The sequence below is a fragment of the Echeneis naucrates genome, chromosome 5, assembly GCF_900963305.1.
Source record: "Echeneis naucrates chromosome 5, fEcheNa1.1, whole genome shotgun sequence".
NCBI lineage: Eukaryota > Metazoa > Chordata > Actinopteri > Carangiformes > Echeneidae > Echeneis > Echeneis naucrates.
In genome coordinates this window covers 20967484-20982784 of record NC_042515.1, presented here as the reverse complement: position 1 = coordinate 20982784, position 15301 = coordinate 20967484, and the positions used below count along the sequence as shown (strand labels likewise).

General features: G+C 42.3%; 1 protein-coding gene across 3 annotated transcripts in view; it reads left to right on the top strand.

The window, feature by feature from the left end:
• Positions 1-12540, top strand: part of frmd4ba (FERM domain containing 4Ba) — a 37870-nt gene extending 25330 nt beyond the window's left edge. The window contains exons 12-24 of one of the 3 annotated variants that reach the window (XM_029501579.1): positions 4777-4853; positions 5361-5496; positions 6424-6565; positions 6668-6801; positions 6884-7000; positions 7348-7576; positions 7714-7770; positions 7860-7995; positions 8596-8760; positions 8854-9602; positions 9711-9843; positions 10794-10941; positions 11446-12540. In XM_029501579.1, the coding sequence (XP_029357439.1) occupies positions 4777-4853; positions 5361-5496; positions 6424-6565; positions 6668-6801; positions 6884-7000; positions 7348-7576; positions 7714-7770; positions 7860-7995; positions 8596-8760; positions 8854-9602; positions 9711-9843; positions 10794-10899 (2181 nt within the window). In that variant the 3' untranslated portion in view covers positions 10900-10941; positions 11446-12540. Of the gene's footprint in view, positions 1-4776; positions 4854-5357; positions 5497-6423; positions 6566-6667; positions 6802-6883; positions 7001-7347; positions 7577-7713; positions 7771-7859; positions 7996-8595; positions 8761-8853; positions 9603-9710; positions 9844-10196 lie in introns of all 3 variants that reach the window. The other 2 variants (XM_029501578.1, XM_029501577.1) reach the window with 2 other exon arrangements.
• The last annotated feature ends 2761 nt before the right edge of the window (positions 12541-15301 follow it).

Genomic DNA, 15301 nt, shown 5'->3' with positions numbered 1-15301 from the left:
GTTTTCAGCACAGTGCTGGTTAATGATCCATCCAAAATGTAACTAGGTGTAATAAAAACCATGGTTCCCATGCCAGTCAGGAGGAAGAGTAAAACAAATACGGAAAATATTTTGGACTATCTGTCAGGTGTAAGAGTAAATAGGGTAGGGACTCACAATGTCAATACTGGAATAAAATTCCATAGATTTTTTTACTTACAAAGTTTAAAGGGGAAAATGCACAACTATGTAAAAAGCATTGAACTGACCCTTCATTGCCAAAGCTTTTGGCTGGGGCAATTTGCTATACAGGTAAATTAAAACAGCCTTTCCTGTAAGCCAGTTTTGACGAAACCAAAGCTTTTAAATTACTTGCATTAATTGTCAAATGTTACGTATTTAGCTTTCAGGGTTATTCTTTGCTCTCCAAAGGTCTCACTACATGCCTTTTTTTACTACAGAAATGTAGTAAAATTTTACATTTTTGAGGAGTTTCATCTGATTGCTTGTTTCTCGTGATTCCTCGTTTGTAGTAGAGGTGTTGTTTAATAGTGTGCCAAACAAGCAATTCCATACAGCCTCTTTCATTAGACTTCTTATAGCTAATGCTGTATGCAGGGACCTGTTGACAAAGTATAGTGTTCTGCTTCACTGAATACCATGGCCCTAATGGGCATGGCCACCGTTGGTCTTTCTCCAGCTCTCCTGGTCAAGGCTCTGATTATGGCCCTCAGTAGAAAGGTGTGGGCTTCTGCAAGTTGGGTTGGAACTCTGCCAACTGGATGGGAGTGTTCTTGTTTGGGGTAGGGGGACAGCCTTGAGGATGTTGGGGTTCCTCAGAGGGTTCATCAAAACTAGACTGCCCTCTCCAGCTCTTCCACACAAGATGGGGACTGTCACGTGTGAACCTCACAAGGGCTTATTGCTGTGGGAAAAACCATGTCTTTTTTCAATGACATTTTTTTTTATTAATAGTGTATTACTATTTTTCTTTTGCCTTGAGAGGAGTTCTGTTTATCTGGTGAATATGGATAAAGCTTCCTGTCTTAGTTTGCAGCCCTTGTATTCAGCCCAGCCCATCCCTCCTTGCACTCTGCCCAGCCCCTGTCAGCATGTTGCATTCATTATGGTAATCTGTGTGAGTGAGTGTGATTGTCTTGAAGAGAGTACAATTGATCAAACAATACAAGAAGTTATCTGTCTAGGGGGCAGAGCACTGGATTCAAAGCTGATACTGGTGGGAGGTTTTTAAGTATCCTTTAAAGTAGCTCCAATAGCTCACCCTCACACTATCTTTTCTGCCTGAATTGAACACCCTGAAACTAAAAAGCTTGCACTTTATACAATGTAGATGTACCATGTTTAAAATGCCAAAACCCTTCCATATCCATTTTGTATAGTTGGAGTGTATGTAAGCAGGCTGTCAATAAAATTAATAGTTAATGTAGTCCTAAAATGCTGTAGTAAAAAACACATGATTTATTCTGTAAATGAAGTACTGTAGAAGTGGGTATTCAGGAGATAAGATGGGACTGAAGCAGATTGCGAGTCAGGACTTGATTCTTACTAAATACTACTACTACTTATTAAACCAGGACACTTCTCTGTCTCCCTTTCTGTATGCCACTTGGGCCATCTCCCAGCAGGTAATGGGACACTTTGGAAGACCACATGCTGCCTGCCCCACATGCATAATGAGCCAGCACAACCAAAATAAATGTTTATTATTAATTTATTAGAGTGGGCTCTGTCAGCTCAGAGGTTATAATGAACCAATATGAAAGACCTGGAAAGACTGATTTTTATCAGCCCAATGAAGTTTAAAAGAAAACTGACCAAAATCCTTGCCCTGGCCAGTTTTCTTTTGATTCAACTCAGCCTTTCGTGAATCAAAATAGAACATATTTCCTTTCGGTGCCCTCCTGCTTTTCACTACTTTAACCTATGTGTCATGTTGCGGAAATGTTCACAGTTGCCGACCAACCAGAGTTACTACATGACATGTTATGTGAAGGGTGGGGCAGATTTTCTTTTTTTTTTTTTGTGAGATGTGTGAGTCAGAGCATTTGACACATTTTCATCCATGAATGCTTTCGTGCGTGTGGCTGTGGGGGTCCTTTGGATGTTGTAAATGAACACCCTGCTCCCAGTAGAAACCACAGGCATTTCTGGCAAACTTCCACATGCTTATAATGAGACATTTAGCAAAACCAAGGGAGGTGTAAATACTGAAACTAAAGACACTCAGTGTATTCGCTTAACTCATGAAGCCAGTGATTGGAAGAAAATGGTTCCCCGTGTTTTTCTCTACCTTTCACTTGTGCTGTTGAGTCAATGTTTCTCAGCTTGCCACAGAATGATCTCTTAGACCAGTTCCTCTCTAAGAGGAACACTTGTAGTCTTGTGATTGTAGTGTTTGAGGTGTGTCACATCCTTGACATATTTTCTCAGTGGCTCCATCCATTAGTTTAATACGCCTGGTAGCACTCCAGTGGATTCCAATAGGAGACATGAGCCAAAATAGTGTGCTTATTGCCTATACCATTGTTGACTTTTTTTGCAATGCAAATTATGCTGATGTGAATTGGTGTGAGGTTCCCTCCACAATGGGATGAGGTTTTTGGAGGCATCCTGCTGGCAGGTTCCCATTGTTCATCAAGTACCAAGAGCTTTGTTTCACCGGCAGACTGTGTAATTGATAGTTAAGCATTGGCTGGATTTTACAATAGAAACCATGTATTTGTATGCATTTTTAAAGGGGAATAGCACTATAATATAGGACTACATCAGCATTCAAAATCCATGTTAAATTGTGTTACACATAGACACCGAGGCCTATAATGCTTGCTCTCAGTCAAATATAGTTGTTCAGGAGTGTTCTCTGCCTGGGTAGATGCCCATGCTATTAATGATTAGACCATAGTGGAATTCCTAGTATGTTTGTCTGGTGGGAAAATGGTTATTGTGTTTCAGCCACACAGCAGTGCTCTGTGTACTGTTTATAATATCAAAAACAGTTCCCCGATAGTAGTTCACTACAAACGTTCTACATGAGTTTAATGTCTTATTAGTGAGTGACAGGAAGCAGGGTTTATTTAAATGTCCTTAAACAAGGAAACCCTGGCTTAGCAAATAGTTGTGTACAACCTGATCATCTGGTCTGACTAAGGAAGAGGTGTGCTGTGTCAGAGGGGGAGAGAGAGCGAGAGAGCACCACAGAGCAGTACAAAGGCCTTGAAGGCAGTTTTAAGTGTCTGTGATGTCAGAGGAGGGGGTGGTTAAAGGGGTGTGGCCATCTCAGCTGAAACTCTTGCAACACCTATCTGGCCCCTTGAGAACAGACAAGAGAGAGTATTGTTCATGGAGGCTGTAGTCCTGTGGGAAACTCAGTCAAAGGACTTGATACAAACCCAAGGAAATTCAGAAAGGGTTTGATAAATTGGGAAAAATAACCTTCCACAGTAAGTTTAACTGTTATCTGCTTTAAATATTCAAGTATTTTCAATTTGTGTACTCTGGTTTAGTCTTGTACCTGCCGTGTTTTCTGTGATAGAGGTACAGGCATGTACTTTCACTGTTATAGCGAAGATATTTAACCTGCCTTAATTGCTAATGGATAGGGAAATGTGCAATTTTTCTTTCACGGGTTACAATTTCTCACTAATATAGGTTGTTGGGTGCCCTATTTAAGGTGGTACCAGGTATAGCAATTTTCATAAATTCTCTTCTATGTTATTCTCAGTCAGAGTGATGTATAGCAGCTTCTATTTTTTTTTTTTCTGAATGAGAGCAGAGAAATGTTTTTAGCTGACAAGTTGTTCCAGATCTGTTTAATGATCATGGTGTCAGTGGAGCAGATGTTTCAATGGGAAAGAGAAGACTTGCCTCTGTTTTCCTCTACTGCAAAATGAAATGAGAAGGTGGTCTGCTGCCTGGCACCATTTCACTCTCTGCAGTTGCAGCAGCATCATAATTGCTGATGATTTAGCCCAAAATTATACCTGATCGGCCAGCCCTCTGAGCCTCATCACTGATCCAGCTGTAAAGATGTTTCTGCTAATGTAGATGGTTGACTAGAAAAATAAAAAGGAAAAAACACAGAAACAAAGCCAGTTATATTAATACTACCTGTTGCTTTGTCTTCTGGTGAAAATGATTCATCTTTTCTGAGCAAATTGACATGAATGTGTATTTTATACACGTAGTTAGCAGTGTGAAATGTTTCTCTACCCCTCCCAGGGGTCAGCAACCTTCAGTATTAAAGGAGCCGTTTGGGCACGATTCCCACGAAATACAACAATGCGTTTCATTTGGTAGCTCCAGGTGCTGGAGTCCCAAAACCTATTTTATCAATATGATGAAGATAGCTTCATTGCTGTTATGCTATGTATATAAGAACTGCAGTTTGTTGCATTTATGAACTGTAAGAACTATGCTCAATTTTCCTCAGAAACATTTTGTTTTTTGATCCATGGTTAGCTTACTGGGGGTTGAGAGGTTTAATAGAGTCTCTGATATTAATAGTCACCAGCCTGCTGGCAACGGTTGACGCAAACAATGTGGGGTTAGGGTTATTTCATTTTTGAAAAAATATAAAAACAAAAAAAAATTTTCAATGTAACAAGATCACCTAAATGTCCAGATTCATAACTATTACATTGAAAAAAACTAAATTGAATAAAATGTATTTAAATATTATTTTCTCAAAGTCACAGGGCAAAGGGGTGAAAGAGCCGCATGCGTCTCCGGAACTGCGGATTGCTGACCCTGTGCTAAACTCTCTCTTTCACTCTGCAGTTATTCCAGTGGAAGCAGTTGGAGAATTTGTATTTCCGGGAGAAGAAATTTGCAGTGGAAGTGAACGACCCGCACAGGTCAGAGAAGGAAAACCACTTGATTTATCTGAACTGATTCTCATAAGCACTTTGCCTGTTTTTGAAGTGTTCCCATTTTAACTGCTACTTCACTACTGAGGTCCTTATCCTACAACTTGCACACTATGAAGGGCATCTGCAGCTTGTGGCCAATTTAGGACACTGTGTTAATGCTATAACCTGCCTGTTAAATGAGAACTTTCCTACTGGCCACTTTATTATTCTAAGGTTGTTGTAAGACCCCTGCTCCTCTCACAGCTTTTTTTGTGGCCATCCCAGCATCCAAAGGTGCTCCTAAATCCTACTTTCTCTTTCAAAATGAGTTTGATGTCACTGCTCTTTTCTAATTACAGAACTGCCACAAGTTGATAAATATTTTTAGACTTATTTCCCTAATCTTTGCTTTTTTATGTTAATGAAAAACTACCACCAGTTTGTCTGACCTCAACTCATTCATTTAAATCAGACGGCCCATTGAGTGCCTGTTTGTATTATCCTTTACAGCAGAGCAGTGACCAAGCGAACTTTTGGACAGGCTGGCTTAGTGATTCACTCATGGTATGCTAGCCACTCTCTGATTAAAACCATCTGGGCAATGGCCATCAGTCAACACCAGTTTTACCTGGACAGAAAGCAAAGCAAAGTAAGTCTCTGCTCTTGTTACACACATTTCAACTCACACGTATGCAATGGTAATTTTACAGTGATGCTTTACCTTGGTAGAGAGCTTGCCTTGTGTTGAGTGGCCCACCTGCAGATTAGGGTCAGTGTGTGAAAAATGTCCCACACTAGAATGACAAATGATTGACTGATATTTACAGTTTGTTTTGTGCTCTCTGCTGAGCGCCTGTTATAGTCCAGTGTAACAAATGACTGTTCATCATGTGATGTGCTGCCTGATCCATTTCTTCATGGGTGTACTTCTGTAAATAACTTAACAAAGGGATATGGCAGGCTCACAGCTTTGATATTGAGGGGACTGTACTTATCAGTTTCATGGTTTGTTGTCAGGTCCTTGGTTTAATAGAACTAGAATTGTTTTTACAGTTGGAAGGAAGGTTTAGGTGATGAAAACTGAAAACACAAAACTTCATGATTAAAGCATTTTATCCCTGGCAAAAGTATGCACAATGATAAAGTCACATTAGTGTCTATTATTATGCCTGTTTTTGCCTTGCTTAGGAAACAAAATATGCTCAAATCAGTGTACTACAACGTGCCATATAAATTGAAACTATTTTGTTTGGAAGGGATACAGCTGCTTTATGGCCAGCCATTGAAAGCAAAGATGGAAAGGCCCAATTTGTTTACAATGTAGGCCCTTTTGTTAAAACACTTTTCTGCTTATAATCCATATTTGCTGCACACAGGGGCTGTTATAAAGTATTAGTGGTGTGTGATGTGGATTTTTGTGGTGTAGATAAATGAGTATTGCTGCAGTCAAATGAGGTAATTCAGCCTCTGTCTTCCTCAAAGGCAGATGGTGTGTCAGTGCTTCTCCCACCTTCTTCCCCTCCTCCTCCTCATCCTCTGTTTTCATCTTCTAACTGTCTCTTCTATGCCTCTTTAGTCTAAAATGACCACAACCAGGAGTTCAGGAGACATTGCTATGGACCTCACAGAGATCTCTGCCCCACGGATCAGCAAACTTTCCAGCATTGAGAGCAAAGACCCGCTCATAATGGCCAGCAATGGAAGCCTCATATCAGCCGGTAAACAGAGTTAATCAGCTAACTGCTGTTGTTCTACATCAGACAAATGAACGATGATTTACAGCTACGATTAGAAATTCATCAGCCTCGGGCTTATTCCAGGTTCTGCTGAGTCTGAGGTGAGTGAGGAGCAGAAGAAAGAAAAGATTACTGAGTTAAAGAAGAAAGAAAAGGACCTTCAAGACTCACTGACAGTGAAACTTGAGGAACTGAAAAAGATCTGCATGAGAGAAGCTGTGAGTGTTTCTCCCCAGTATTTTAAAATCAGTGGTCAACTGTCCAAACTCTCAGCTGATAGGTGGTTGTTCTTATTTGCAGGAGCTCACAGGCAGATTACCTAAAGAGTATCCCTTGGTCACAGGAGAGAAGGCACCCCTAATTCGTCGACGTGTTGGAACAGCTTTCAAACTGGATGACCTTTTCCCCTATGATGAGGTAGTATAGTTCTTGTAGTTGTGATTTCAAGTGTTTGTGTTAACCTGATTGTTCAGGCTTTTTGAAATGAGGATTAAGAGTATAACGTGTGCTGAGGTTACACTCTTGCTGTTTCCCATTTACAAGTGGAAATTAATATGAATTATATATAAATGTGAATATGACAATGTTAGAACACTGAAAACAAATGTTTTTGGATAAATGTAATATTGTGTTTTAACTCTGAGATGTTTTAAGCCTTTTTCTTTGTTCAGAAGACTATTGACTGCATGTGCTGTATTTTTGGGAAATTCCCTGTTAACCGTGTGAATGCACGCATGTGTGTGCATGTTTGTATGTCCCTGTAGGACCCACATCTGAGAAATCTGGAGAGCAGGTTTGCCTTACAGCAGAAGATTGTGGAAGCTGCCATCAAGTTAGCCAGTGAGGGTGACCTCTGTAAGACTGTTAGAAAAAAGAGAAGAAACAACTTTCTAGATGCAAAGAGGAAGCTGGAGGAAATTGAGAAGGAGATCAATGCCTACAGAATAAAGAAAGGAAAGAAACCAACCCAGAGAGCTTCACTGATCTTAGCAGGTACTTGTAATAATAACAAACACCAACAAATTCATCAAGTAGTAAAAAATTTACAAAAAAAGTACAAAAATGAGTGTCACTTTGTATTTCCTGTACAAAGAGTCATCTTAAGGATCATTTCTGTCTTCTGTTATCAGATGATGTCAACCCTTCAGACCTTAGTTCACTATCAGATAGCCTCACTCTGGATGATGGTGAGTGCCCAGGCATAATATTGCTCATTGTCCTCCACCCATCTCTTTTTCATTGGTTAGTTTTACTGGTTATTGCTTTTATGTCCCAGATGATGAACATGGTTCCCAAAGGCAGCGGTCCAGATCGGTGCAGTATTCCCCAAGACCCCACCATGCAGAAACTTTGGACATCCACTACAGCAAAGACAGACGGGCCTCCGCCAATGACCAGCATGGAGACAGCAGGTAAACAGCTAACAGTGAACTCAATGGAGCATTTTTATTTAATTTTTTTTTCTTTTAATTTTTTTTTTTTAACAAGCACTGTGTATTTGAAGCCCTAAGCATGGAGCCAGTAGAGACCTGCAGAGCAAATTCAGCACTACATTCCTGCCAGTCACCTCATCCCTCTTTCTTCTGCCTCTCCAACAATCTCCCTCTTATCAGCCCAAATGCACTAGCTCTAAAAATAGATTGAAAGGAACATGTTACTGCCTGTGAAGGAGCAAACAACTATTCCAGGTTGAGGGGAGGAAAAGGGAAATGGGAAGTAGCTCTGCAAACGGCTACTTCACAACTGTTTGCAAACTGATATGGGCAATGTTTGGCTCTCAGCAACAGAGATTTAAGATAATTTAAAACTGTGCTTGCCATAGCCTGAAAGGAAAGATTTTGACTTTGGACTATGAAATGACATTCAGGTCTAAGTGACAATTCACAAGGTCTATTGAATGTGCTTGAATGTTTAACCTGTTCCAGTTTTGACGGTAGGTTAAGTAAAAGTATGGGTGTTAAAAAGCTTGGCTAAAAAATACAGTGAAAACAGTGTTCTTATCTGCTTTCCAGATTAAATTACGGCCAAGTCCAGGACTCGCTCCACTACAGTCCCTGTGATGCCTTATCAAGCCACAGCGGCCCGTTCAAACCGGCCTCTAGACAGCCACGTGATGCCCGCAGCATGCCACCCACCCCTCTTCTCACCCGCAATGCTTACAGCAGCACCCAGCTCAGGTTCTTTTTCAATCATGAAACTTTCCCTCATCATCAGCACTTGTGGCTGTTGGTGTATGTGTAAGTGAAAATGGATATATTTTCTTGTTGCAGATCGGAGGATGTTCCACAACATTTCCGCCAGCGCAGTGGAAGTCTGGAATCCCAGTCTCAGTTTGTGACAGACACGAAACCTCCTTCACAAACAATCGTTTTCTCACCAGCCCGACGCAGCAACAGCACTGAGGTCCTCGATGATGGTTCCTCTTATACAAGTCAGTCCAGTGTGGAGTACAGTGTTCCTGGCAACCACACCCACAGACGCAGGACTCGTGGTCGCCACAGGAAAGACTTGTATGCTAACACAGGCAGCATGCCCAACCTGGCTCAGCCAGACACCCGCTGCTATGCCTTACAGCCCCGGGCCAGACCCACAACAACAGCCTACTACGTCACAGGCTTTCCCAACTATGTAGACCCAGAGCCTCACTCTAATGGAATCTACATGTACGACAATGAAATGGAGGGACACTATAATGTCAATCCCCCCTACCACCCCACCCCAACAGCCTATCACAGCCGTGACATGCACAGTCACTATGGTAGCGATGAAATAGACTGCATGTCCCAGAACCCCTATGCCACACTGCGGCCACCCAGGAACCGCCAGGTGCCCCACAGCAATGAACAGGTCAGCAAGAACATTCAAAAGGCTATAGTGGCTGAACACCTGAGAGGCTGGTACCATCGCAATGCCGCACACAAACAAGCGGCATACTATGACTACGACCGAGGCTCCCAGCAGAGCCTTGGCTATCAGACCATGCCCACAGCCTACAACAGAAACCCCTCCTACTCATCAGGTCAGACCACATCGCTGTGCATAACATAGTCTCTAGCACATTATGTTGACTCTACTTTCAAATGTCAGTTGGTCATGACTAACATGTACCAATTTATTTTGTCTCCAGTGTCCTCAGTGTCCTCCACTGGAAACTGGCACAGCCACACAAGTGGTGGTATGTTGGAGTATGACATGCCTGTGCATGTGCCGCCGTCCTACTCTTACAGCACAGCCCCCTATAGCCACTCCACCCACAGCAGGTGAGAAAAAAACTTGGCCTTAGCTCCTTATCCAATAAGCCACTCCCTGATCCTCCTTACCCCTGGAGCTAAGTGCTAGTGTTTAATTACCTGGAATGGATGCCTTCAGAAAATATAAGCTGCTGTTTGGTCTTGTTACCCCTTTTGCACAATTGACTAATGTGTAGCCAGTTTTACATTTTCTTTAACTTTACCAAGTTATAAAATCACCGTCCGAAACATATCAATTTGATGTGACAGCCTGGTTCAGTAGTAGGATTATGGGATCTGAGAAGCCAGCAGTCACTTCTTCCTTAGAGCTTAAGAATGGTTCTCTCCTACTTAACTGTCCACTGGCCCCTGCTTTCTTTTAGATATGGCTCGTCCCAGCTTTTAAAGGGCTCCTGGCACAGCCCCGATGGCCACAGGCGCTGTGCCTTTTTCCCTGCTAGTTCTTCTTCCTCAGCTTCCTCCTCCACCTCCTCCCTGCCCTCCTCTTCCTTTCCTTCCTCCTACTCCCCTGGTCGCCAGGTCAGACAGGTGGCTTCCAGCCCTGCGCAGCCACAATCCTCAAGAGGGCACAGGCTCAATAAGGTGTCCTTTGCTAAAGGTAGCTCATAGTAAGTAAACAGCAACAGTTGGAGCCTGTGCGTTTGCTTTTTTCAGTTTGTCCGCAGTGTAACTCCATACTTTGCCTGTTGATGTTTTGAATTGAACTTTGCATCTGAGATGTTTTACTGATGGTCCGTTGTCATGTATGAGAAGGTAACTGCATGGCTTCTTTGGAAAAAAAACATGCCTGCCCTATTTCCTCCTCTGGCAAGCACAATATAATCCAGCGGTCACATTTCTCCACAGTTTGCCTTTGCTGCTCAGTTCTTTTAGTTTGTTGTTTTCACTATGGCCCAAGCAGAGGATCCTTGCCTATGTGCTGTCAATCACCCTTGACCTTTACCCCCTCTCATGTGCAGATGTCCCACAGAGTTTGAATGGCGGAGCTGTGATAGGATGGCGTGCCCTGCGGGGCGTTTAGAGAGGTGTGGTGCTGTGGCCTATGCTACTGACCAGGAAAATTAACCCCTTCCCCCAAATAATCTGAGTCACAGCACAGAAAAAAGGGTGAGACCAGAACGTGAAACTAACACCGGGTTATCATGGTGACGGTGATTTGTCTTCTTACATACATGGCAGGGACTGACAGAAAGCTCCAAATAAATTTGTTTGAATCTTTCTGATTTTTTTGCCGTATTCCTCGGGTGTCTTGTGGTGGTGGGAGAGCACTTGTGTGGCAGAGGGAAAATGTGACCCCGGAACATTGCTGCATTTTAAGGCTATGCATCTGTATAATATCTCATGCATCTGCTGCTTTTTTGGGCAAGAATGTTTGACTCTGGGTTTGAAACATTAACATGCCTGAAAGACAAGTTCTTTGTTCATGCAAGTTTTTTGTTGTTGTTGTTTGTTTTGTTTTTTTTTTCCAATCATTGAGCCCCTGATCTTGGTAGAGAGTTGGCTTTTCACAGCCCAGGGATAATTCATTTGAAACCTGGGGTTTAATCATCTACCCACTTTACTAAGTTTGCTACCTGTTTAATGTGTTCTACTCCTGTGTGTTTATTACAGATCCTACATAGATGTCAGCAGCCAAATGCACACAAACCTGGACCCAGAAGACCAGATTTACTGGCACGAAGACTCAAAACCGGGAACAATAGTGTAGTTGCCTGTCATTGAGCTGTATGAATTTTTCAATTTGATAAGTTTTCATTGTGCCTTACACTGCACTTGCCTGTTCTCCTGTAAAAGAGATCCAAAGAATGAAGGAACTTTATGTGGAATTAATTCAGTTTGTGAAAGAAATTAAGTCTACTTTCTATTTTCATGAAAGCAATTGCCAAACTGACCCACATCCTTGTGTTGAATTCATAACAAAAACCCACAGGAGCATTGATATGTATGGATTGCGAGAGTTTGTGGTGATGGCACTTGTGCACTATACCAGGACCTGCTGTGGACTGTGTGGTATAGCCAAAGGGAATGTGGATATATCTGCTCCAGTGTTTTCCATAGTGATGTCAACTTCGCAAACGAAGGACTAGGCTTGTCTCTGGGATACTCTGCCAAACTGAACAACATGAGCGACTCATCCTGCTCTGTTACTTACATAAACACGAACAAATATTGTGACCATGAAGGATTGGGCAAGAAGAGATAAGGACATTGTCAAAATGAAGGATTGAACTCATTAAAATGAGTCAAAAAGATGGCTACTTCCTGGAACATTATAGTCACCAGATCCAGTTTTATCAAGCTGTGCTTCCTGTACTCGTCATTTACAGTATTTGTTTCTTACCGTCAGTAGTTACAGTGACATTGAGCCAAATAGGTATATTACCTGACGTTTCCACGTTTGATATTACTGCCACATCTAAGTTGCTCCAGTTGCCACAGGAGGATACACAAAAAAGTAAAGTTGTTTATTTTTTATTTTAACATGGGTATTTCATCCATGCTGGAAATCATGGACTGGTGCTCCCACTTTCTCTCAGAGAATGAATCTGTATGTAAATGTTATTATTGTACATACACTGATTCTGTCTTTTTTTTAGAGCATTTTTATGTATTTGAAAAGCATGTAATATATAGTAAACAACTGTTGTTAAGCTGGTTCTTAGTCCTTTGTATTGTTTGAATTAAAAAAAAAATATATTATTTGAATCATTTGCGTGGTTTGAATATGAAATAACGTGGACTTTGAATCTCAAGGGAAAACAGCCTATCCTTTGGGGTCGGAAAAGACGAGTTTTAAGTCCAAATCCATTAAATGAAACAACCCAACATCTGTTGAGTCAGTTCGCTTAATGAAATGGGGTTTAAAGTATCACTGCTCGGAGTGGAGCATGGCTACACAGCCAGCATGACTCTGCTGTAGGTTGTGTGGCTTCAAGGAGCTCACAGGTTTAGGGTGGTGGTCTTGGACGACCGGAAACCATAAATACATTCTTCACATATAAATGGTTTAGAAACTGCTTATCTACGGCGCAGTCAAGGACACCAATCATAGTTAGAAAGATAACTGTGGTGTGCTGGATAAAATACTGTGTTTTCTCTTCCTTTTTCTAGCTTCTGAGAATGAATGCAGAGCTGCAATCAGTCATGATGATAGCTACTTATGAATAAATGGTGCTTTTAGAAGTGCTCTCCTGCTGCAGAGCTCTGTCACTCTGCAGTATTTTCTCACAGCCTTGCTGTGCTGCCAGGCTGGTTTTTTGTGTCCTTAAGCCATAAACTGACCAAACCAGTCTTTAAAAGCCGTCACACCCTCTATGGGCTAGAACCTCTTCTTCTGTCTTTGCTGTGAATGACAAGCCAGTGTTTATAGCACCAAACCCTCCCTGCAGGCATCCATGCAAGAGAAGTCTACACTACACAGATAGACACACTACACTATAACCCTTCACCTCATTTCCCTCCCTACTCATATTCTACCTCGTTGAGTGAATCCTGGTGCTGGCGTCCTCTTTAGGAGGACCACAGTAGAGCAGCTCTGCTTGCCTGGTGTTGTGCTTCTTGAGCGAGCTCAGTGGAGGTCTCAGACACTTCCATCTTCTCACTTTCACCCGAGGTAGCCAGAGGGACGGGAGTGTTTTGCATCCAGCTGTCTCTCCCTGTCTCGGTTCCTCTGCTGCCTCACACCAGCTGTAGCCAGACATCAGGGGAGGCTGTTCCAGCTGACACTCCACTACATAAACAATGACCTCCTATGTACTTCCCTCTCATCTGCTACAGACCAAACTCCTCTAATGCAGAGAGCTCAGTATTCGTCCTGAGTTGGTACTAATCAGTGTCTGGAATATCACATGTCAAGTTATGAAAGCTGGTATCAAGTGACTGATTTGAGCTGTAGTTTTCCTTATTTGTTAGATCAGATGGTTCCTAATTTAAAGATGCAGTGATTCATATTTTTCTATGAAGAATGTGTTTGAAAGGTTCCTCTCCTTGTAATGAGCATGCTTTAGTGTTTTCCAGCTCACTGTTTTTAGTCTTATAGTCTCATGTTTTACATTCATCAAAACATAATGGGCTCCAAAAGACTGTTGTTGGCTGTCCAGTAAAGACAAGAAGACAGTTAGCAAGCGCTTAGTAGACTGTAGCATTTAGCAGCTGAAGAGCCAGATGTTTGCCTCAGGCGTTGGCTAAAATAAGCATGGACAAAAATTCATGAGGTGGACTATACCAGATATGCACTGATGCTGTTTTGAATTTGTTGGATGTTTTAAGAGACATTCAGACTTTATACGCTCAGGCCATTTTGTATTTATAGTGTATTTTACTTGCCAAAATGTCTTATTTCTCAGAATAATGTATTAAAAATGTAATGTTGGACATCAGTATAGAAATGTAGGAAGCAAACTCATGATTATATGCAAAAGAAAATGAAAACAATATTCAGCCACATAACACAACTGGCATCGCACAGTACCTGCTAAGCTTTGCCAAGACTACGAGCCAAGACAAGCTTAAAGTGATTTTAAATCATTCTCAGGATCAGCACATTGTACCTCGATCCAGAGACTAATGGCTCTGACAAGTTATGAAAGGTTGTATATTTGAATTAGCTGAGCACTCATCTACACCGAGGTCTTCTTCATGGGCTAATATGAATGACCTTCTGTCAAGGAGGCAGGAAAAAGCAGCGCGGGCCTATGGCGAGCTCACGTGATCCTCACACCTCAGACTGCAAGGGTCAAAGCAGGTCGTCATCAATGTGTCATATGATCAGCTGCAGTGTAGGTCCAAGCAGCCGGAGCTGCTGAATGACAATCTGTTTGAGTTAGGAGGCCAGTTAACCAGCTTAGCCAGCCAAAAGCCAAAGCCTCTCAGGCGGGCTGAGGAGGACAGGTGGGGTTGGGGGTGGAAGGGTCAACCCAAAGGCAGTGGGCTGACCGAACAGAGCTGAGCATTGCATGATGCTGGATTCTGCCCTGTCCCACATCCCTGTGTTGTGGAAACTAAACAAGAGGCAGATGTTGGAAGTCGCACAAGGAGAAGAGTGTTGTTGAGTGTTGTTACTCTGCAACGGCTGCCAAAGCAGCACGCAGGTTTGTGTTTGTGTCACATCCACTGACTTCTGTTAGTGTTTTATGTTTCTCACTGAAAGACTGCCTTTGGACACAATGATGGTTGTTTTCAGTGACAGGTTAGTGAAGCATTTCTGATTCATGCACAAACACCAGGAAGGGACAGGCGTTGTTTTGTAGTACAATGCAGCTCTTGCTCCGGTGCATTACACTGCTGGGCACCTGTTGGGTGAGCAGCGGCACACGTGCGTTGGTGGGATCCTCACAGCAGCTGCAGCAGAGAAAACAAGGACCTCCACTGTGCCCTCACAGACATGACTGTACTGGAGCTTATTTACCACCAGCTCTTATGCTCACTCCTCCAAGTTGCACAATTTGGATGAAGATGAGGCAGAGCG